A 24787-nucleotide genomic window follows, 5' to 3' on the forward strand; every position below is an offset into this window, starting at 1 on the left:
CTAGGTATAGTATGCACCAGAGCCCACTGCAACTAACTAGTTACTTCCACTCCTTAAGAGCTAACAATCAAAAGAGAGGGAGGCAAACTGAGTCTATTCTTTGATTAATAATCAAACAGGCATCCAATCCTATCATCACAGTCTAACGGAATTTGGAACAAAGTTGAATACACTAAAAAAAAAAAAAAAAAAAAAAAAACCAGCCCTCATTTGTTGTTTTACTTTAGAGATAATTTGAGAAACTGGATAAGTTACACATTAGGAGTTCAAATGTTTAAACAGGTGCTGGAGGACGCTATACAAACATTTCCTTCCACTCGTGCTCCCAGACACCCGCGTTCATGGTCATTGGTGATTTTTTAAAATAAGTTTCATTTCATGAGACATTAATTCCACAGGTATCATCCTAAAAGATACAAGTGAAGAATCTGAATTCACGACATTTATTCCAAAACTCTGGAGCGACACAGGCAACGGTCATTGGAACAGGCTACCCTCACCCGGATGCTCAGTGTGGTCCTCGGGCCAGCAGCATCGAGAGCAGCCAGGCTGATGAGAAACACAGGATCCTGAGTTCCACCTCAAGGTCACTACTCCGGGTTACATTGTAACAAGTCGCCCGGAGCGATGTGTACAATGTGTCCGTGCTGAGAGGGAGGACCCCACCAGCCCTAGTTTCATGGTTTACAAGCCGGCAGAGGAAATAAAATATTCAACTAATTACAACCCACCCAAGGCACCGGGGCGTAGAACGGACTACTCACAGTGGCAGGTGTCTGGAGAAATCCCAACTCTGGCTCCCTCGTGGGTGCCACGGCCCTACTGGGGAGTAAAAGATCACCTCCTGTAACAGGGCAGTGTGCCCTCCTCATCTTGGCCCCCATGCACCTGTCCGGTCTCACCCTCTGCCACTGCCGACAGCTGATTCTCCCTCCCTCCAGCGCCACCCAACTCCAACAGAACTCCAGGCCGGCTGCTCCTTCTCTCCTTGCTCGGCCTCAGTCACCTGTGGATGGTCAGGGGCCGCTGCTCAGGCCACTGAGTCCAGCCCCCGCCGGCTATGGGCCTATTCCCCAGAGGGAATCAGGGAAGAGAGCTCCTGCTGGGTATAGAGAAGCTTCACAGAATATTGTCTTCTCTATGAAGAGTCAGCCAGTGGGTGGATGGTTACATGAATAAGTACTTAGAGAAGAAGCCCTGGTGGTGTCGTGGATTACACGTTGGGCTGTCAACCACAAGGTTGATAGTTCAAACCCACCAGCTACTCCGAAGGAAAAAGATAAATCTTTTGGCTCCTGTAAAGATTTACAGCCTCAGAAATCCAAAGGGGCAGTTCTACTCTGCCCTAGAGGGTCACTGAGTTTGGTTTGGGTTTGCTTTGGGCAGTGAGTTTGGTTTGGGTTTGCTTTAGCAAAGGATGAAGGCTAAGAAGGATTTTGATCATTGGGAAAGAAAGACCAGGGCATCTAAGGCATCTATAAGCTAAGTTCTGGAATTGGCCTAAAGGTACAAATGCTACTTAGCTTATTTCTCACATTAAGATCTGCTCTGGGCTAAGTGTTCTCTTGACGACAACATGTAGTTTCTACTTCTACTTTCCTCTCTCTCCTCTTAGTCAAACCAAGTTACCATCACCCTAAGACTACTCACGCCAACTCCTGGTGACCCAGTGGGTGTCTCAGGACTTCCTATGCTCCCTAGGCTTTCCAATGGCTGGTGTTTCTACGGTCGATCGCCAGGACTTTCTTCTGAGGCCTCTCTGCAAAAACTCAACCCTCCAACCTTGGGGTAGTGGTCGGGTGTGCTAACCATTTGCACTAGGGACTCCACTGTCACTCTAAGCAATGCACATCCCCCAGGCCCACAAATGAGGCACCCCAACATGAGAACCACAAACTGGCATGAGATGGACTGACCCAGTGACAGCACCGATGGGCTCGAGTCTGGCGAGGACCGGCAGGCTGGCGGGGACCAGGCAGCACTTTGCTGTGCTGTACAGAGGGCTGCTATGAGTCAGAACCGACCTGATGGCACCAAGCAACAACTCGGAGACCCAGCCTCGCCTTGCCAGACAGACATCCCCACCAGAGCAAAGCCAGAATGAATCTCACGGAGTCACACTAGCAGAGGCAGCACATTTTTGACATTCACTGAATAGCTTGACTGTGACAAGTTCCCCCTTCTTTACTGGCTTGCGACTCAAAGGTGCACTAATTAGAGGTTACCTGAGTTCACTAGAGGAGCCCTGGATGGGTAGTGGGTTATTCGTTGGGTTGCTAACGGCAAGGTCAGTTTGAAACCACCTGACCCTCCTGGGTGAAAGATGACATCTACCCTTGTACAAGGTGACAGATTCTGAAGCCCGGGGGAGTGGGGGGAGGGCGGGCGCAGATCAGAACTGGCTCAGCAGAGGGTGGTTTGGTTTTCATTTTCACTGTAAGTCTGTGAAAGAATAATTTTAAGATAATTTTCTGAAAATAATCAGTCATCTTAGCCCAGGGATCACCTCAAAGACAGATCAACATTGCATTGCCATTAAACAAAGGCAGCAAGGGAAAAGGCTGCTGAAATCACTGCCCGGTGCAGACCGGCACCTCACAGGAAAGCCAGCTGGTTAGAGGTGCCCAGGCCGGGCTGCGGGCAGCCGCAAACATAAATAAATAAGCACAGCATCCACACACGACTGCCGTAGAAATAAAGCTTCGAAGCAGCTGGCCAAAGGTCACGTTGCAAAAGGCGATTCTTCAGTCATTTGCAACCCTGTCAGGGCAGCAAGTTAAGTAAGGCAGTGGGTCACGTCATTTCAGATGAGAGAGGATCACGTGCTCCCTGCCCCCTGCCAAAGTCCAAGAGGGCATCCTCTCCTTGGGCCCACCACACACCACGGCTGGCTCCCTGCTTAGCACTGTGCGCTCCCTAGACGGAGGGCTCCCTGACTTTTCAGGGGGGAAAAAAAACCACATTCCTCAGAGTCCCCCCGGTAATTAAAAACTTTTGTACTCCAGGATACAACGTTGTTGGTTCCGACTCTCAGCAAGCTTGTGTATAACAGATGGCAATACCGCCTGGTCTCGTGCCATCCATGCAGTGGGTCTCATGTCTGAGCGCAGGATGCAGCCACTGTGCCCATCTGCTTAGGCGTCGCCCCCCGGGAGGCGGTTATCACCCACTTTTGGGAGCACTGCGCTTCTAGTAGCTTCCCAACCCCCTGCCACGGCCAAACCGAAACCCAACCATCCGCAGTGCATGGACAACGCTTCCCGTGTGTTGGGCACCACCAGGCCCATGGGCTTTTCACAGCGGGTTTGGGGGACGCCACGTGACAGGCTTTTCTTCTGAGATCCCTCTAAGGTCTCAAGCCTCCAATCCATTAGAGCAGTGCAACCATTTCCCCCTCCCAGAACTCCCATTGCCAAGGATCTGATTGGAGCGCCGGTGGTCCTCAATCGGCAGAGGCCTGCTCCACAGAGCTTCCTCCCGGGACGCCTCGGCCTAAGTTGGGGCCTCTCAGCTCGTGTCTGCAGGGGTCTAGATGGCCTAGTGGGCCCAGCCCAAATTATCTGTCCCAAGACCTCACCGCTCACCTTTGCAGGCCCCGTACACTTTCCTGCAACCAGAGCTGCCTTCTCTCTGTGGATGGACCGCACCCACCTTGTTTCTGCTTAGAAAGCCTTGGAGCCTGGTACATGCTCAGTGCCCCTCAACACTCAGATGACCTCAATGGTGGTTACAGAAGTCCATGTCAGCTTAATAAGTACTGGGGTAGAGTCTGGTCTGTCAATCAGGTCACAACCTGATGATGCCTCCTTGTGGGCGTGGCCTTCTCATGAGGATTCTGGAGACTTCCTCTTTCTCCCAGGAGGTGGACCACACTTTCTGCATCACCTTTCCGTCGAGGGGCCACGTGGAGGCCAGCGCTGAGATGCTTCCACTGCCACTGCCACAAGACTTTGCCTCCAGCGCCTTGTGATCTTCCTGTATTTTGCATCATTGCATGTGACTGTGTGAGTCGGAAGGATTTGGGGACTAGTGTTGGATTTATGGGCTAATATCGTACTTAAGGGCTTGATCTGACAGGGCTGGGATGTTTTCTTAATAAACAATTGTTCTTTCTTATACGTATTTGAGTGTCACTGGGTTGGTTTCTATAGTCAACCTGGGCTAACAGCATCTCACCACCTCACCTGCTCACCCAGAGCTCCAGTGGTACAACAGCGAATCACTCAGCCGATCCAAAGGTGGGCTACTGGAGCCCACCAGCGGCTCGGTGGGAGAAAAAACGTGGCAGTCCGCTCCTGGAGACGCTGCTGCCAGTAGGTGCCAGTGAGTCCGGACGATGAAACACTTTCCCCACCTCACAACCATTGCTATTTGAGCCCAGTGATCTACCCACAGGGTCAACCATGTTCCTACAGGTCCTCTTTTTCTCGAACCCTTCACTTGACCAAATGCGATGTCCTGCTCCAGGGACTGGTCCCTCCTGATCACATTACCATAGTCTTAGCAATCCACTACTTGTAAAAAAAAGGACCCTTCCCCTACTGTGTTTTTTTAAGTATCATATATGCTCAAGTAGAAGCCGACCCAAATATCAGCTGAGGCACCTAATTTCATCACAAAAACTGCATTAAAAATGTGCTGGAAACTCAGCTTCTACTTGAGTATATATGGTATTTGACTTATAAAGCTTCAATGTTCAGATTTTTTTTTTTACAAGAAAGATCGCCTATTATACAAACTGACTCCTTCAAGACATGGCTTGGCTCTAGCTCAACCAATCCACAGCCACGGAGTGGATGTCAACTCGCAGAGTCCCCGTAGGACAGAGGAGAACTGCCCCACCAGTTCCCGAGGCTGTACATCTTTTTGGGAGCAGCCAGCCTCAGCTTCCTTATGAGGAGCTACAGGTGGGTTTGAACCACTGAAGCAGCATTACAGCCCACTGTGCCACCAAGGCTCTAATAAATGTTTGCTGATTAAATATGAGGACATGACAGAGTAACCTACTACAGAGCAGAAACTACATGAAACCAAACTTGGATTTGAGAGCACAGCAAATATGGTGACACTGAATGCTTAAGGGTTTTTTCCTTTTAGTTGATAAAATCACATTCATAATTAATAGGTATGTTAAAGTAGCAAGATTCTTAGTCATAATATTTACCCCCAACCCCCCCCCAACTCATTGCCATCAAGTCAATGCCAACTCATTGTGACCCTACAGTATATGGAAGAACTGCCCCTGTGAGTCGCAGTAGAAAGCCCTTCTTTCTCCAGAGGAGCAGCTGGTGGTTTCAAACTTCAAACCTCAGGTGCAAATCCATGGAAAGTGAGAGAGTGGCCTGCCAGCCCTGTGATTTTTCTCCATAGTTTACAGCAGATACAGGGAAGCTCAGAAACAATCAGTACCATGATTTCACCACTGCCAGGTTGTTGTAAATGTCGGTGGAAAGACTATAAAGCTCTAGAAATTCATTTTTATTATCTATCTGAAAAACCCAATGTCCCACAAAACCCAAATCAAACCTATTGCCATCAAGTCAATCCCGACCCATAGTGGCCCCGTGTAGTGTTTCCAAGATATATCTTTAGTAGATCTTTATAGGAATAGACAACCTCTAATCTTGACGTGAACACCCCAAAGCACCACTGCAGCGGGCCAAGACGCCTTCCCACACAACCAGCGAAGACTGAACAGGGCCTCACTGAGAGCCCTGCCCACCTGCCCTCGAATTCCAAATCATGTGCTGGAAAAAGAAAATTTTTCCACCAAAGACAATGACGTCTTTTTTTTTAACAGTTCAACCTTGAAACAAAACCCTCCCCCTTTAGTTAACGTGATTCCTCCACCATGAAGCTGCTCCCTCTGCACACTGGACTATTCAGGCACTATGAGAAAACCAGCCAGGAAAAACAGCTTCACCTCCAGGCGTCCACCTGCATCCCGCAACTTCCATTCACCACCTACCAGCCCCACCAGGGGAGCAGCTGCAGTTTGAAAGGGTCACCCTGGGAGAAGGCAGTCAGCGAAATCAGTGGATGCCCACGCATGTGCGCGTGCATCTGTGTACTCTTGGAAGGTCAAGCACAAACCCCACCACACTGTGCCATGACCCACCTTGTGTGAATTATCTGTGCCTCTTCAATTTCCAAACACTCCTTTTTTTTTACGTAATGCAACATGCGATGATGGCTTGTCTCAACTGTTAAGTCAAACAGCTATTTGGTTTTACAAACTTGCAAAGAAAAATCGCACATTCTCAGATCTTCTGAGGAGTAGCATATTGTCTAGACAAATCATTCCATTTCTGGATACAGTCTGTAACAGCAATGCCACCCACACGAAAACTATAAACAAAAAGTAATCAACGACACTTTTTAAAGTTGGCGACAGCTATAAATTTTCTCAAAACACATTTCATACAAGGAGTGGGGGGGGTTGTTTGTTTTATTTTGCTTCTATAGTTTAAATAACAGCTTTGGAAATACCACGACTCAGAATCTAAATCAGTTTATCAACCTATAGAGTTCATTTCTATGACTTTTTCCAAAGTCTGGCTACTTAAGGAGGGCTGGTAAATCTTGGTAACCCCAAATCCTGTCACCAGTCCAATTCCAACTCATAGCAACCCTGTCGGACAGCATGGAACAGCCTCATGGAGTTTCCCAGGCAATGAAGCTGGTGCTGTGGGTTAAGCATCAAGCTGCATGCAAACTGTAAGATCAGAGGTTCAAATCCTCCAGCCTCTCCTGGAGTAAAAGATGAGGTGGTCTGGTCTCGAAGTTTAAGTCGCAAAACCATACGCAGGGTCTCTATGAGTCTGAATTGACTAGATGGCAGTGTGTGAGATCACTGTTACTAATGCACATTGTCAGGTCTTTTTCCTTCAGAGCAGCTGATGAGTTCGAACTGTCAATCTCATGATCTAAACAGCAGAGGGCTTACGAACTATGAAAACAGGGCTCCTGAAATTTGTTAAGAACCCACAAACCAAACCCACCGACATCACGTAGATTCCATCTCGTATCAACCCAGTAGGGTAAAGCCAGACCAGGACATTAAGGTTTCTGAGTCAGTACATGTTAACAGGAGCAGGCAACTTCATCTTTCTCTTTAGAGGTGGCTGAAGGGTTTGAACCACCAACCTTCAAGTAGCAGCCAATGCCTTAGCCATGCAGCCCCATCAGGGCTTCTTCATCTTGGCGAAAGGGTCCTTGGTCTTTTATTTTTTTCTTTAAGTAAAGCAATTGCCTGTTCTCATGTCTGTAGGCCAAGTTCAACATATGTCCACCTCGTGCCAGTAGTCAATTACATCCAATTAAGGTATGTTTTAGAAAAGTAAGTAAGGCTGTAAAATAGTACTTTCCATAATGTTTAGTTTCTGGTTCTTGTGTTTTGGTTTGTTTGCTTGTTTGTTTGTTTCTAATATTAACTCCTTGTTTTTGAAATAAAACATAAGCCACATCCGTTTGTTTTGTCCCTTTAACAACTTTCAGTCTAAACGGAGATTCAAAATCCTCAATGACTAAGTCACCGATAATTAAACCACACACCCTGGGTTGCTTTATAACCACCTAACATTGTTTTCAAAAGCTCACTCATTCCTTAACGTCAACAAACAGCGCTTCAAACCAGAATAATCTGAGAATCAACTACTTTTCCTCAATACAAAACTGCTTTCCAAAAGTCATAGCCAGGGGTGCTTAGTTGAAAGGCCCCCACGCTTCCTTTGAGGATGGCAAGAGCCTAGTGTGGGTGTAAAGATGGAATCGTATTAGTGAGTGTTCACCGAGTAGTAGCTGCTGGCATCTGGTTTCTGCCCTCTTTTTATCAGTTAAATTATAGGCGCAGTCCTTTCAGTCTCATTAAAAAAAAAAACTTAGAAAATAAAGACTCCAAAAGTGTTGCATCATAGCTAGAAATACATCAGCCACGTAATTATTATTCATAAAGGGTCAGAGAGTGGCTAACGGGTTCTCTCAATAAGAGCTTCTTACTCAATCAGCCACAGCCAGGAAGCAGGCCTGTTCTGGGCGGGCCAGCAAGGCTGAGGTGGTGGGGTGGGGTGGGGTGGGGTGGGGAGAAGAGGCCCTGCAGGCAGGTGAATTAAAGGTGGGTGCGCCAGTGAATCTGGCACCTGTACAAGCTGCCTTGGGTGTACTCGTCTTCAAAACAAATGCTGGGCCTGAAAGGAGAACTTGGAATTGATCCTCTTGCTGTGGCAACTCTGCAATGATCAGCCCCAGTCCCTGCATTTTACAGATGCAAACGAGGGGTCTGGTTTGGACGTGTTACAACCGGCTCAGTCACCCGGAAAGCTCGGATGCGCTAAACTTCTTGGCGTTGAAAGTGAAGAACTTCCTTCCCGGTACCCCAGAACCTGCCCTTGGAAAGCTGAGCGTTCAGAGCAAAAGGCGCCTTCTGTGTGCACCCAGTCCAGGCTCTGGGGAACTGGCTCAGACCGCCTAGACCAGAAAACTTGAACCCACGATGACTTGGGGGGCAGTAGCTGGGGCGCCGCGGATACAGGGGACTGGCGGGGGGGCAGTGGCTGGGGCGCCGCGGGCTCGGGGGACTAGTGGTGGGGGGCAGTGGCTGGGTGGCCGCGGGCACGGGGGACTGGCGGGGGCGGGGCTCAGAGAAGCAACGGCAAAGCCGTCTGGAAGGCGAGCCTCGATCTTCCCACCTGTGCAACGGGTGTGACCCCAGTTTTCCCTCCCGTCCCCGCGGCGCGGAGAAACTAATGAATGAGCGGCTCCGGGGCACAGCGTCCTGAGCGGCCCAGGCGCTCGCGGGCCCGGGGCCCGGGTACCCCACCCCACCCCACCGCTCCGCCTCCGCCGACCCCCGGGACGGATCCGACCCCCCGCCGCGGGCGGCCCCGTCGCCCCCGGGCCATGTCCCGGCCCGGCGCGGCAGTTACACCACTCCAGAACCGCGCCCGTCCCTGGTGCCACCGTAACGGGCGCCCGCCCGAAGCAGCCGGCCGCTGCCTACCTTGGCCACCCAGCTGAACAATGGTGACATCGCGGGCCGGGCGGCGGCTCCTCGCCCGCCGGCTCCCGCTCAGTCCCGCGGCCGGCCAGTGGGGCAGCGGGCGGCCCGGAGCGGGCACGGCGCGCGGCGGGGCCTGGGCATCGCTCCCGGGGCGGCGGCGGGCTCCTCCCGGCTCGTCGCCGCCGAGTGGGGCCGTGCCCGCCGGGCAGCGGGCGGAGAAAGGGAAGTGGGTGGGGAGAGCGCCCGGCCGCGGACGGAGGGAGGGAGGGAGGGAAGGAGCGCGGCCGGCCCCGCCCCCGCCCGCCCCGCCCTCCTCACGACCCCCGCAGTGCCGCCGGCGGGAAGCTGGGGCTCGGGGCTCGGGGGTCGCCCTCCCGGCCATGCCCCGAGCGGCCGCGGCTCCACCTGGCTGCCGGAGGTCGCTAGAGCCCGTCTCGCAGAACTTTTCCAAAAACTTGGAATTACTGCCCCGGGAGTTTCCACAAAGAGCCCTAGTGGCGCCGTGGTTAAAGCGCCCGGCTGCTAACCGAAAAGGCGGCGGTTGGAGCCGGTGGAACGCACCGGCTGCTCAGCGGGAGAGCGTTGTGCCAGCCGGCCCCCTGGAGCATGTACAGCCCTGGGGGTTCTGCCCTGCCCTCCGGCTCCCCTAGGAGTCCCAGTCCCAGGTCTCCAGGGGTAGTGGGTTGGGTTTGTTTGATTTGGGGTGTTTAACCAAAGCCCCAGCGTTGGAGGGAGGGAGCCCCGAGCCCGCCCACCTTGCTAGGGGACAGCCCCCACGGGCCAGGGCAGTTCTTCCTAAACTCGCTAGATTGCTGGTAAAAAAAGCACCAGTGTTTCCTCAGCCCCTAATACCTTTGAATAATCAAAAGTGGTTTTCTGTGGAGTCCGAGAACCCAGCTATGCAAGCTAAAAGCGGGCAGGAAAAAAAATAGCACCTTCGGATGCTGCCCCACAGAGCCATGGTTGAGTAACTTAAAGTATGTGAATTACACCCGTTTTTATTTTGTACCTGAAGCAAAAAGTAAAACAGTTTCAAACGCAGACACACCTGATCCCACCTTTTAATAAAGTGCAAAGGTCTCTGAGTTCACATGCAAATGTTTGCGTCATATCAAGCCATTAGTCACTGTCATCACTCAGGACCAATGAATGACCAGCCCGGCCCAAGAAATCTGACCTTTCCCTTTTGTTACACTGACATGAATTATTTTCGTGGTGGGCCAGTATTTCCCTTACATGTCTTGCATCTCCATTCATGTACTGTTCATCTTCCAAGAAAGGTAAACCTAAGACCTGGGAACAGTCGTGGGAAAGGGTCGAAGAGCTCTAGAAAACATTCTGATTCACAGTGCTTGGCCTTACGGGACCAAGTAGAACTGCTCACACTAACGTCAGCAGTTCAAAAGCACCGGACCCCTCCGCCCCAGACAGAGGCTGTCTGCTCCATGAAAGATTCACATTCTCCCTATGGGCCGGTTCTACTCTGTCCCCGGGGTCACTGTGAGTTGGCCTGGACTCGAAGGTAATGAGCAAGTTTATTTTGAGTGGAATCTTACCAGAAGAAGCCATGTCCTTTTCCCCACGGGCCTCTGGTGGGTTCCAGCCCCTAACCTCTCAGCAGAGCTCTCAACCGTTCTGCCACCAGCCCTCCTTGGGAGCATCTGCTGCTGCTCTTAGCCCCACCCAGTGTGTTCCTACTACCCTGTGCACAAGGAAACACCTCCTGGCCCTGCACCAGCCTCGCAATCTTCGCTGTGCCTGCGCCCAGGTTAGCCGCTGCCGTGCGGCATCTTGGGTCATCCTACCTCATTCTTTTAGGCAGTGATGCAACCTGAATAAATTACGAGCAGGAAAAGGGGTAGTGCATTTGCAGCCATTTAACCAAATCACTGTCCATTACCATATCGTTTTCCCAAACGAGTAGAGGCCAAAGAGCCTCATTAAAGCGATGCTGTTCTCTCTGACACCACTACACAAATTGAGGTCCATAGACCCGATGCATTTGGCACCCCGTGGGAATTTGTTAAAAATGCAGGTACTGCTGCAAGCCTGCAGAATGTGACCCTTCCTGGTCACAGTGACTAGTCTTCCCAGTAAAGTTGTGACGGTTTCGTTACCATTGGTCTTGTTGCTGTTAGGGGACTTGAAGTCTCCAACCCACTGGGCCCTGTGCGCAATAGAAGGAAACGCCGCCCAGGCCGCCACCCTCCCCCACCCACTGCTGTGTTTGAGCCCAATGCCACAGCCACTGTGTCCACCCCCTGGCGTAGTCTTCCTCTCTTCTGCTGCCCCTCTATTTTATCACGAACGATGTCCTCCAGCAATCAATCCCTCCTAATAACCTGTCCAGGATACATGAAAGGAAGTATCGCTGTCCTCCCTTCTGGAGCATTCTGGCTGTACCTCCTCCCCGACAGAAATTGGTCTTTCCTCTGACGGCCCATGGAATGTTCAATCTCCTTCGTCCACCCGGTAAGAAAACGCGTGAGCGCTCCTCCATCTTCTTTGGTCATCGCCCAGCGTCAGCATGTCGGTGCGGTGGTACAAGCACGGTGACTCCGGCCAGGCACCCCTTCTTCTTCAGAGAGGCACCTCTGCTCCCCGACACTGAGGAGGCCTTTTGTAGCAGATTCACCCGGTGCACGCCACTGGTTTCTTCACGGCTATTTCCATGTATGTTGAGTGTGGGTCCAAGTAAAATAAAATAACAAAATAAGATATTACTGACCAACTTCCCCAAAAAGTCAGTTCTAACTCATGGCAACCCCAAATGAGCGAGCAGATTGTCTTGATAGGTAGCTTTCCAGAAGCAGACTGCCAGCCCTTTCTTAGGTGGTGCCGCCGAGGGAGTTCAAAATGCCAATCTTGGGGATTGGCCAAGCCATCTGCGCCACCCAGACACCTGCCTAGCCAAGAGCTCTTGGAAAAGTAGCCAAGACTCTGCTGTGTCCCTGGCACAATGTGCACTCCTTTAGCCGAAGAGACCCTCCAGGCAGCTGCAAGGCTTTGGCGTGAGAGAAGAGCAGTGCAGGACCAAGCTGACCAGCTGGACAGAGGGCACGCATCAACCTCTGCTTCGCTCCAGTTCCACCCCAGAGCTCGGCGAGTGTGCCTGCGCCACAGACGCAGCTCTGGGGAAAGGACAAGGGGCCCTGAAGAGGCACTTCTATTGCTTGTAACTGACTGACAAGCTTTATTGGCACTTGGGCGGCACGAGAAGGTTGAGTGAGGGAGACAGTCCATTCCATTGAGGGCCAGAGAATTGGGATTTGGGTGGAGGAAACAGGTGGGCCCAAACCAAGACAATGTCTGTCCACTAGTAAAGTCAGACCAAATCCTGAAGGTAACAAAAGAGGGAAGCGTACAGCCAGGGAAGCAGGGCCACAAAGGGCCACGCAGATCCTGTTCTCCACGTGCCACACGAGGCTCTGAGGGCCTGGCTGGAACGACTGGACACAATCCCTCCTTCTGTGGAAAGACGGGGGGGGGGGGGGGGGGGTGAGGTGGCCCTGAGCCCAGGGTGGATCTGATAAACTGTAATGGATTTTAACCCCAAATATTTTAAGGCATAAACCTGAAAAGTCTTATTTGCATTTGCTGCCAGCGTGTAGCTTGCCAGGCACACGGCACAAAGGAAGTCTCTGTTGTGTAACCGGGAGTTTCGTTAAGGGTGTTTGGTCTTGCCAGAGCTTTGACTGAGCCCAGAGCCACTCAGACCAGTTCCCTGAAAAGGCTACACTGCACTGGCTCCAATCTTATAAAAGGTACCCTTCTCTCAGGTCACCGTAAGCTCCCCACAGCGGGACAAGACGCAGCACGGGTGTCGGTATTTTCAAACTGTGGCCCAGGTCACTAAGACAGAGACTCTCCAGAGACCTATGAGTCTTGGCTCACAGACATGGACACAGGCAGTGGTTCCCAGCCCTGGCAGTCCACCGCCCCTACGGCACCACACAGCGGGGGAAAGATGATGAATTTCGCTGATGTGGAACAAAGACGGTACAATGGTTAAGTGCTCAGCTACTGACCAAAACTGAGCCGTCTGAAAAATGTGGCAGTCTGCTCCTGTCAAGATTCCAGCCTTAGAGACCCCTCAAGGCAGTAATGGTTATGCGTTGGGCTGCTAACCCCAAAGTCAGCAGTTCGAAACCACCAGCTGCTCCACAGGAGAAAGATGGGGCCTTACACTCCCTGTGGTAGTTACATATCTGGTGTCAACTTGAGACTATTAAGAGAGAAGGGGTGCGGTTTGGCATGTCAATCAAGTCGTGCTTGCTAACCTCATTGGAGGCGTTATAGAGATAAATAGCTCACTGGAAGCCAGACTCACACCCTCTGCTTCACATTCCTGTTGACAAGCCACATGAAGACACACTGATGGAGCCAGAGTCCTGCAGTTGGAGGAGCCATGTGGAGACCCATGCTAGCACCGAGATGCTTCCACTGCCACTGGATCCACAAGACCTTCCACCCTCTGGCCTGGGATCTCCCTGCATGCAGCATCATTGCATGTGTTGCATGAGTCTGAAGAGGAAATTTTAGACTATGGGCTAGTATCGGACTTATGGACTTGATCTGGACTGGGCTGGGATGTTTTCTTAACATACAATTATTCTCTATATAAAGTTCTTTCTTATACACACGAGTGTCTATGAACTTTCTTCTCTAGTCCACCCTAACACCCTCCCCTACAGAGTGACAGTCTCAGAAACCCACAGGAACAGTTCCACCCCATCCTATTGGGTTACTCGGGGTCAAAATCAGCTCGAAAGCAAGGGGTCGCTTTGGTGTGTCTGTGGAGGTAATCATGGAACCCCGTTTGGGTTTGCTATGCAGGACCCCGTTTGGGTTTTGCTACTTTACTATGCAGAGCCCCTATGGGTGTCTTAAAGCAACCACCTTTGAAATATAAAAGCAACCGATCTGGGACAGAAGCCAGCCAGCGGAGCTAGGGGAAGCCTGACGCTGAGTGGAAATCTCCAAGGTGAAGATGTGACAAAGCTGTCCTCCAGAGCAGAGGCAGCCCCCTCCGCCTCATGTAGCTTAACCCCTGAAGCCACTCTCTGGTGGCCTCTGTGCTACAGCAGCACCGAGAAAAGACACCCTCTGGTGGAGCCCTGGAGCATGCCGGCCAGCCCCGGCTCTTCCATGCAGGCTGGTTACCCTTCTTGCCTGGAAGGCCCCAGGGAGCTTCCAGCATGGGCCTTGCCTGGGGCCTTCCTCACTCTTTCCCTGCCCGCGGGCTGCTAGCCTGTTCATCCCTGGAGCAGGAGGCAGCCTGCTCCCCCTTCAGGGTTCCCTGCGTGGGGCTGCACAGTTATCCACATTAGGCGTCAATTAGTATGAATGAACTGAGCAACTCCTTCGGGTTACACAGGGGCTTGTGGGGAGGGTGGCAGAAAGACTAGGCAATCCGCTGCTTCCACAAGGTTTGAACAGCAAACAGCAGACACCCCCAAACTCACTGCCATCAAGTCTGTGGGTGCCTACTCGCCACGACCCGACCGAACAGGGCCCAACTCTCCCCGTGGGTTTCCAACTGTAACTCATGGGAATAGAGAGCCCCATCTTTTCCCTTTGGTGGTTTTGAACGGCTGCCCTTGAGGTTAGCGGCCCAACGCACAAAACCACTAAACCACCAGCCTCGCCCATAAATCTTATCTCCTAGGAGAGCTTAGGAAGCAGTCATCCTCAGCCCTGTCAGGATGCTGAGTCCGAATCTCCAGGACGACTCCGACTTTGACTAACCAGTGTGAGGCAGTGTGTTGAGGGGACCCAGTTGGTGGGGTTTGTCTCCATCTGCCCTCTGCATTTAAGGGGTGGGGATGCCTGCCCCTCCTTGCTCCACGCTCCTTCTCAAACGAGGAATTTGGGGGACTTAGCAGACTAGGAGTGGCGGGGACTGATTTGGGAGTCGGTTTAGCCACAGTCGGGAAACAACTCTTCCAGTTCCTAGTTTGTTGTTTCTTTTCTCTCTGCTTCTCAACTTCTTCCTTTATGTCTCAGGAGCCTGTGAGGTTATAACATGAAATCACCCCTTCAAAGGTTTTTAGAAAGACGGCAGCCATGCGGACAGTGGAATGTAGTGCCCAGTGCCCGCTGCCACAGGAGGAAAACCATCCTTCCAGGCCGGGGCCTGTTGGCTTCTCCGCCTTCCCCAGGGAACAGCCAACTCATTGCCACTGAGTCCACTCTGACTCCTCGAGACCCTCTGGGACAGAAAACTGGCTTGTGGGTCCTGAGGATGTAGAGCTTTACGGGAGCGGACAGCCTCCACTTCCTCCCGTGGAGTGGCTGGTGGGTTCAGACTGCTGATCTCATGGTTAGTGGCTCAACCCAGAACCCACTAGGACAACGGGGCTGCTTTGGTACATGCCTTCACGCAGCTCATTCACTGCCGTCAGACAGGACAGGATAGAACCGCCCCCTGTGTATTTCTCAAACTGTGACTCTTTACCTGGAGTGGGAAGCCTCCCTCCCTCAGTTTCCTCTGGCTGAGCAGCTGGGGGTTTCAAACTGCAGATAGCAGCCTAGTGCATAACCCACGATGCACCTTCAAAGGTCCACTGGTGCTCCTGGCCTGGGACTGGGGTGGGAGTGCGTGGTGGTCCAAACAAGAGCTGCGGGTGGCATGCGGGGTTTTCATGGGACGACTGTGCTGACTCAGGATGATGTACGGCAACTATCCTTCTGGGATAAGGGTAGGGGCAGGGCCCAGCCTATCTAGTGGGGCACAGCCTGATGGTACATCCTTGGTGTCCTAAGCCCTTTGATACAAGAGAGAGACTGAGCAGAGCGGAACCCCACGTGGGCCCTTCGCCTTCTGCTGGAGCTGCATCTTTTGTATCTGGTTCAAGTTCCTATTGTGTTGCCAGCAGATCCCATGAACCGTCAGCTGATTACCAAGAGCGGATTCATTCAGCTGGCTTCGGACTTCTGCGTCTGCCAGTCAGTGCCCCCTGTCTCTGCTTCGTCATCCTGCTTCCTGATCATGCGCTTCCATGAGTCAGGAGACGTCTGACGTGTACCTGTTCAAGCTGGACTTACCTATTCTTACAACGGTGAAAGCCGTTTCTTGCTACGTACGCATCTTTCTATAGACAAATACATGTCAGCATCATTGGTTTTGCCTCTCTAGAGAATCCATCCTAAGCCCACAACTAGCCAAAAGTTGGCTGTGGGAACCCCACCAGCAGGGCCACTAAAGAAAAGCCTGGAAATTTGCTCTGTGAGGATTCTAAGGAAGAAAACCCTACAGAGCTCAGGTCTCGTCTGCAACACCTGGGATCAATCACCCACAGGGAAAGCCAGTGCTGGGTCTGAGTGGCTGTACACACACTCTCACCCCATGCCCGACCCTCCACGAACCAAAACAAAACCAACAAACAAAACCCCGATTCACTGCCATTGAGTCTGTTCTGACTCACTGTGACCCCACAGGGCAGGGCAGACTGCCTCTTCAGACTTTTGAAACTGTAGCTTTTTAAGGGAATGGAAAGCCTCATCTTTCTCCCACCAAGCAGCTGGTGGTTTTGAACTACTGACCATGCAGCTAGCAGCCCAACTTGTAACCAATATGCTACCAGGGTTCCTCCTGTCCCCCCTGGAGGATGTTAATAAAGAAGGGCTACAAGGCGAGTCTTTGAAGTCAAGTTAACAAACGTGTACAGATTTGGAAAAGGAGAAAATATAATGGTAATGACAAAAGAATTTTCCACCTACCTAAGAATTACTGTAACATTTCGAGGTTGAACTTCCTTTTAATTTTGACATGATGATTCTCACATAATGGATACACATGCGATTTAAGGCCCAGCTTCGTCCCACCTTCCCTGAGCACATTCCCAGGTCACTATTATTTTTAAACACAGCTGAGTATTTTAACGACCACGTTCCCACTGCTGTGCCTTTAAGTTTGAGAGGTTTCCGGGGTAGAAATAGTGCTAATCATCTCGGTGCATTCCTCTCTGTCCCTATTTCTGAATGAGGCTTTAAAATAAATTCTCACAAGTGGAATTCCCAGGGTCAAAAGTTTGAACCAGGGATTCAAACAGGTTTGTTCCAGTTTGACTCCTCCCTCTCTCTCTCACTCACACACACACAAACACACACGTACATATGTGTACATGCCATGTTGAACCAGAGTCTACCCTGTCACAGTCACCAACCCCCATCTTGAAATGTGCTTTCTAATTTGATATGAATGCAAATGAAGCATAAATGCAAATTCTCATCAAGAGGGAAAACTGGACTGAACTCTTGGAACGCTGTGTTGGCTCCACACGGATTTGTATACACACCGGCTTCTGACAAGCCTGGTCAGGCCTCATTGGGTGGCTGCTCTAGTTTTGGAAGAGGAGCGTACGTGTGTGTGTGTGTGTATGTGTATTCTGAAGTAGAGCTGTTACAAACTGCCCACCTGCCTTCTTTTTTTCCCTGGATATCGAAGATATCACCTCTTTCCTTTAACTCAGGCTTTCCCTACATTGTCCAGAAGGACATTGTCGTGGTCTCATCTCCAGGGTTTTGTTTTGATAGACTACTGCTTTCCATAGGGGACCTGGGGGCTGCAAAGAGTTAATGTACTGAACAAAAGGTAGTGAGTTTGAGCTCACTCACTTGACCTCTGAAGACAGACCAACAGCCATCTACTTGCTGGACAGTGATCATTGAAATCCTAAACAACAACAACAAACTCCAAATCTACTGCCAAGGAATTGATTCTAACTCATAATGAACCTCTCTAGGGCTTCCGAGGCCTTAAATCTTCACAGGAATAGAGAGTCTCATCTTTCCCCCTCACAGAAGCTGGTGGGTTTGAACTGCCAACCTTGTGGTTATCAGCCCAACACTGACCCAAAAGCAACACTAGGGCTCAGAATCTTAGAGAGCACATTTGTACTTTGACAAGAATGAGGTCACCATGAATCAGAGTCAACTGACAGCCTCAGGTCATTGCTTTCCATAGAGTTAGGACGGATGTTTATTTTTAGAAGTGCCTAAGGACTAGGGTTGGGAGAAAGACAAAGTTTACACTCCTATCAAGAGTTACCGCCTCAGAAACCCACAGGGGTAGTTCTATTCTGTCCAACAGGGTTGTTATGAGCTAAAATGGACTCAATGACCGTAAGTGGTTTGGTTTTGTCTTTTTAGGACTCGGGTCTTGATGACTAAACATGGCTGTCAATCAGAATCTCTTCTTGGAGCAGTGTGTGTGTGTGTGTGTGTGTGTGTGTGTGTACGTGTGTGAAAAAGCATTGCTTCTGGGGTTCCAGTACATGCATGCACAGGCTTATTCTAAACAAAATGTGTTTGCACATGTCTCCATGATGAGTGGATGGCTGCAGGCCAGTCCTCCCAATAATGTACTTGTTTTATTCTCACTGGGGGACCTTCAAAAAGAGTCCAATGGAAAAGCGGCTTCTACAGCTGGGCCTGCTAAATTTAGGGCAGAACTGAGACGCCTATGTTGACTGCTGTTTGGAGAATTCAAAGGGTAAACTGGATAGGTTTTCTGGAAGGACACAAGGCAATCACAGGGTTTTATTAAAAACATTGAAACTGCATTAATGAGAAAAAAGTTAGGAAAGTTACACAGGGGAATTTTTTTTTCATCCCAACAATGCACATGCTTATGCTTCCAGGGTGACAAAGGCTGTCCCACGAGGCTTTTCACTGGGTGTGGACTCTGCAGCCATGATCTTGTCCCCCCAGGCCTCTTTCTGTTCCCAAACTCAAGGACTCAAAGGAATCATATTAGGATCCCTATGAGATGCCCAAGCTGACATTTCAACGTGATCTTCATTGAAGAGTGGAATTCTTCAGGGGAGGGTTATATTAGTCTGGGTTGACTGGAGAAACAAATTCATAAACATTCATATGTGTATACGAAAGAGCTTTATATACAAGAGCAGTTGAATATTGAGAATATATCCCAGCCTAGTCCAGATCAAGTCCATAAGTCCAATATTAGCCCATATGTCCGATATAGATCTATAAAGTCTTCTTCAGACTCACAAAACACATGCAATGATGCTGAATGCAGGATGATCACAGGCCAGTGGGTGGGAAGCCTTGTGGATACAGTGTCAGTATAAGCACCTCAGCACTGGCAGGTGTCTCCACGTGGCTTCTCCATCTCCAGAGGTCTGGCTCCATCAACCTCTCTCCGTGTGTCTTTCCACAGGGATGTCTCACAGGGACTGAGCCGAGAGAGAAATTGTCTCCGACATCCAAGGGGGAAATACAGGAAGGAGTTCCCAGTATCCTCAGAAGAAGGCCATGCCCACACAGAGGCCTCATTGGCTATATTCTAATTGACAGACTAGACTCCACCCCTACGCTCTCAATCCTCAAATTGACACCAGATTATGGAACTACCACAGGCGGACACACTGCTTTCAGAAGTGTATAGATCCGGGTGGAGGATATATCAAAAGTATTCTGATATGTTTGTTTTATAAACACTTCCATCATTTTGTAGCAATATGTTTTGACTTACCTTTATATGTATGTGTGTATATACACACTTACAAACATGTGTGCATGTGTGGTATGAAGTTTTATTAATTCCATCAGCTGACACATGTTGTATGAACAGGTGAAACCTTTTACTCATTGAATACACATTCTATAAGCTCTACAAGTCTCTTTACATCTGGCTCTTTTTACACATTTAATATGACCCATGTGCCCTTTCTATGTGTGTTAAGCTGGTTGTCTACAGAAAGAAAACCAGTGACCTTCATATAGGTGTGAGAAAGAACTTTATATCAACAAGCAATTTTCCATCAATGCGTCCCAGTGCAGTCCAACTCCAGTCCGTGGGTCTGATGCTAGTCAGAACACTCTTCAGACTCACGAAGCTGCAGGCTGATGACAAAGAAAGGTGAAGGGGGATGCACGGAGCTCACAGGCCGGTGGATGCAGAGTCACATGGATCCAAGGCCAGTGTGAACATGGAAGGGCACTCACAGCTTGGAGGTTGGCTCGCAGGGTCAACAGCCCAAATGGGCGCACCCTCCCATTACCACCACCACCAGCACCACCACCACTACCCCACCTAGAGGGAAACAGAGTCCTGGAAAAGGGGAAAGAGAAGAAAGAAAAGTTCCTGGGTCTCTTTTTTTTAAAGGCCACACCCCAAGGAGGCATCACCAGGCAGTGACGTGATAGACAGATGGAAATCCACCCTTACACTTTCATACAAGTTCAAGTTGACATACAGTTTAACTGCCACACTATGGCAAGACATTTGGAAGACAGCTATATGACAAATGATGGAAAATATCCACATTGGTACCTATTCCAAAGAAAGGTGACCCAACAGAATATTCAAATGAGAGAACCATATCATTGGTTCTCTCTAAGTGGATGCTGTCGATGATCTTTCTACCACAGCTGCAGCAGCACTACATTGTAAGGCTCAGAGGTTTGGGCTGAGTTTCATAGATGACGTGGAACAAGGGCTATCATTGCTGATGTCAGCTGGGCCCTGGCTGAAAGCAGAGAGTACCAGAAGGAGGTTTGGTTATGTTTTATTGATTATACTAAGGCACTTGACTGTGTGCATCATGACAGATTATGGACAGCCTTGAGAAGAATGAAAATTCCAAAACTATTCATTGTGTTCCTGGGGAACCTGTACATGGCTAAAGAGGCAGTTTTGCGAACAGGGTATCCTGCCCGGGTTGAAATCAGGACAGGTGTGGGTCGGGGTTGTATCCTCTCACCATCTTATTCACTCAGTATGCTAAGCAAATAATCTGAAAAGCTAGATTATATGATTAAGATTGTGGCATCAGGATTGGAGGAAGGCTTAGGAACAGTCTACGATGTGCAGATGACACAGCCTTGCTCGCCGAAAGTGAGGACTTGGAGCACCTGCTGAAGAAGACCAAGGATCACAGCCTTCGGTATGGATTACAGGTGAATGTAAAGGAAACCTAAAATCCCCAACCGGACCAACACGAAGCATCATGATAAATGCAAAGATTGGAATAGTCAAGAATGTAATCTTTTGGGATCCACCACCAAAGTTCATGGAAGCCGCAGTCAAGAAACTGTTGCATCGGGTACGTCTGCTGCTCTTTAAAGTGCTGAGATGCAAGAGCATCGTTTTGAGGGCTGAGGTGTACCTGGCCCAAGCCAGGGTGTTTTCATGTGAAAGTTGGATATTCATTAAAGAAGCCAGGGTGTTTTCATGTGAAAGTTGGACATTCATTAAAGAATCGGTGCATTGGAATTGCAGTGCTGGTGAAGGTCCCAGGACAAAAGGCAAACAAATCGTCTTGGAAGTGCCATCAGAATGCTCCTTAGAAGCAAAGATGGCAAAAATCATCCCCCGCACTTTGGACATGTTATCAGGAGAGACGGGACCCTGGAAGGGGACGCTGTGCTTGGTGAAGTAGAGGGGCAGGGAAAAAGAGAGAGGCCCTTGATAAGACAGGCTGACACAATGGCTGCAGCAATGGGCTCAAACAGAACAGCTGTGAGCGCGGCACAGGGCTGGCAGTGTTTTGCCCTGTTGTACACAGGGTCGCAATGAGTTGGGACGGGCTGGATGGCATCTGACAGCACATGCCTTTGAGTTCTGACGGTTCCAGTCCTGTCCTATAAACTGATGCATTTCCATCAAGGCAATTCCAACTCCCAATAACCCAAGAGCACTGAGTCGAACTACGCCACAGGCCTTTCGGGCGCCGACTGCCACATCTTTCTCCCGTGGAGCAGCCGGTGGATTCCCACCGCCCATTTTCCCGTCAGCTGCATACAGAAAGTCTCAGTGGTAACCCCGAGTTTCACTCCCCATCCACTGACTATGGCCGTTCTGACCCGAATCCAGGAGCTCTGGCGGCACATGAGTCAGAACCAATTCAAAGGCAGCCGAGAACCACAACCATGACGCTGGCTGGATATTCCCCAAGTTTCCAGCAGAAGTGAACTGTGTGTGAACTGTGTGTGAACTGAGCGTGCATGTTCTCACCGTTGGCAAAGCTCATATTCGTGTGCTTGGATACTCTGGGTGTGAACCGGGCAGCAAGCACCTAGAAAGCAGAAGGCTGGCTCCTCCTGACGTGTGAACGCATGTCAGGAACAATCCTGCATCTCGGCAGAGAAGTGCCAAACAATGCTTAGCTCTGCTCTCATCGTCGCTCAAGATTCCCCTGGAATGTCCACCGAGCCACAGACCCTTGCACTTCATCACCAAGCGTGTGCCTTGCTCCACCAATCGCCTGTCAGTTTGTCCTGCTGCAGTGACTTGCATGGCGCTGTGACGCTGGAAGGAAGAAGGCCGGTGGCACAGTGGTTCCACACTGGACGGCTACCTGCAAGGTCAGCAGTGTAAATCCACCAGCGCACATGGGAGAGAGATGGAGCGTTCTACTCCTGTAAAGAGCTACGGTCTCAGAAATCCACAGGGGCAGTTTCCCCCTGTCCTACAGGATCTCTGTGAGGCATCATTGACTGGATAGCAGAGATTAGTTAGTTCATTTGGTGATGCTGGAAGCTACCAGCAGGGTGGAGAATAGGTTAAAGGAAGCTTGCAACATAAGAGAGACGAAGAAGAAAGGTCTGGCAATCTATCTGTGAAAATTAGCCACTGGAAACCTCATCCATATCAACAGACTATTGTGAGCTAGGCAGACAGATGGATAGATGACAGATAGCTAAAAAAATCTCGTGACGAGCCAGTCAGGGTGCGGTACAGCACAGATGAAACATACAACTTTCCTCTAGTTCTTTAATGCCCCCACCCACTATCATGATCCCAATTCTACCTTACAAATCCAGCTAGACCAGAGGATGCACACTGGTTCAGATAAGAGCTGGAAACACAGGGAATCCAGGACAGATAACCCCTTGGGACCAATAATGCGAGTAGTGATACCAGGAGGGTAAGGGAAGGTAGGTGGAGAAAGGAGGACCTAATCACAATGATCTACATATAGCCCCCTCCCAGGAGGATGGGCAACAGGAAAGTGGATGAAGGGAGACATCTGTCAGTGTAAGACATGAAATAATAATAGTAATTTATAAATAAGCAAGGGTTCATGAGGGAAGGAAAAAATAAGGAGCTGATACGAAGGGCTCAAGTAGAAAGCAAATGTTTTGAGAATGATGATGGTAACAAATGCACAAATGTGCTTGACACAATGGATGCATATATGGATTGTGATAAGAGCTGTATGAGCCCCCAATAAAATGATTTTAAAAATAAGAATCTCGTGGGAAAATCGCATTGTCTTTTGATTACATTTTTTCCCTAAACTTCATGCAGCCCCTTCATACAGTGCTAGAGGTTTTGAGTCCCCTTTATTTGGAGACCTTCCATTACAGAGTGGCGGCCACAGGGGGGAGGACTGCGCCGAAATGGGCAGCATCGTGTTCTGATGTACAAAGCGTCACCTCCTGACCACAGTGACCCTGCTTACACTCGGCACAGTGGTCAGGCGCACAGAACAAGCGCACTTTCCAGAAATTCAGACCCAATGGCCATGCTCCTAGGCAAATGTTCTTCTGAAAACCATTTTTTAAAAAGATATCTCTCTGGGCCCAATTTGTACCAAAAGGGATGTGTGTGTGGCTCGGTGTCCTCACGTCAGTTCCAATTCACAGTGGGCTTATGCACAACAGAGCAAAACTCCGCTTGGTCCTGCGCCACCTTCACGACTGCGCTGTGCCTGAGCCCACTGTTGCGGCGCTGCGTCAGTCCGTCCCAGCAAGGGCCTTCCCCTTCACTGGCCCTCTACCGCACATGATGTCCTGTTCCCGGGACTGGTTTCTCTTGGCAACATGGCCAAAGTGGGTGAGACAAAGTCTCATCATCTTTGCTTCCATACAACATTTCCACTGTACATCTTCCAAATCAGATCTGTTTGTCCTTCTGGCAGTCCATGGTATTTTCAATATTCTTCACTAGCCCCATAACTCAAAGGCAATGACTCTTCTTCAACTTTCCACTGAAAAACCAGGGCTTGAGTCAAGGGTGCCTTAGTCCTCACAGTAAAATCTTTTTACTTTCTTTTTTTTTTTTTTGCTTTTCAACGTTTTAAAGAGGTGATGTGCAGCAGATTCACCCAATGCAATGCATCATTGGATCTCTTGACTGCTGCTTCCATGAGCATTGACTGTGGATTCAAGCAAGATAAAATCCTGGACACCAAGTCCACATGGAAGATGTACACCATCATCAGTCACTAAAGGATTGGAATCCATACAACGCAAAGTCAAAGGAGGGGTTAGTATCAGAGCATAAATTGTGAGAACCCGGTGTGCAGAAGGCGATGGATGGCAGTGTGAGCTCAAAACTCATTTGTGGATCTACACAGGGAACACGCCTCCGGAGAACTGCCCATCTAAGATTGAGGGATGGGAGGAGAGCGGTCACTGAACAGAGTGCTTGGGAGAGAGGAGTACAAAATATCAAAGGCATGAACCTGACCTGAACAGTTAAAACTCTGTCAGTAGATCCCCCCTATGATGTAGGCTGGGCCTGGTCTGGTTTCCAAAATTTACTGTAGTTTTGGTTTGTAATGTTTTGTTTGTTCCTATCAGTGTATCTCAGAGGTGTTACGTAATTGGAGGTCACCCTCTGAAAGCTGTGTTATATGCGTTTCCGTTTTTCAGTATATGAACCCCAGGACTGATGAACCTATAAGTCATAAACAAATAGGTAGCTAGATAGATAAATCGCTATGAGTTCTGAGTGAAAAAAAATCCTTGAAAACTTCTATCTTTCCTTGATTGATCATGGGAAGGGATTTGTAGGATATAAAATAAGCCATC

General features: G+C 49.8%; 1 protein-coding gene across 6 annotated transcripts in view; it reads right to left on the reverse strand.

The window, feature by feature from the left end:
- The window catches only part of TBC1D1 (TBC1 domain family member 1), a 223884-nt gene that overhangs the window by 134839 nt on the left and 64258 nt on the right, over positions 1-24787 (reverse strand). Inside the window, exon 1 of one of the 6 annotated variants that reach the window (XM_075544446.1) lies at positions 8999-9207. The exons of the other annotated variants lie outside the window; for them this stretch is intronic. Coding sequence (XP_075400561.1) covers positions 8999-9028 — 30 coding nt within the window. The 5' untranslated portion in view covers positions 9029-9207. Of the gene's footprint in view, positions 1-8998; positions 9208-24787 lie in introns of those variants that run through there. 6 annotated transcript variants of the gene reach the window in all.

The sequence above is a fragment of the Tenrec ecaudatus genome, chromosome 3, assembly GCF_050624435.1.
Source record: "Tenrec ecaudatus isolate mTenEca1 chromosome 3, mTenEca1.hap1, whole genome shotgun sequence".
Taxonomy (NCBI): Eukaryota; Metazoa; Chordata; class Mammalia; order Afrosoricida; family Tenrecidae; genus Tenrec; species Tenrec ecaudatus.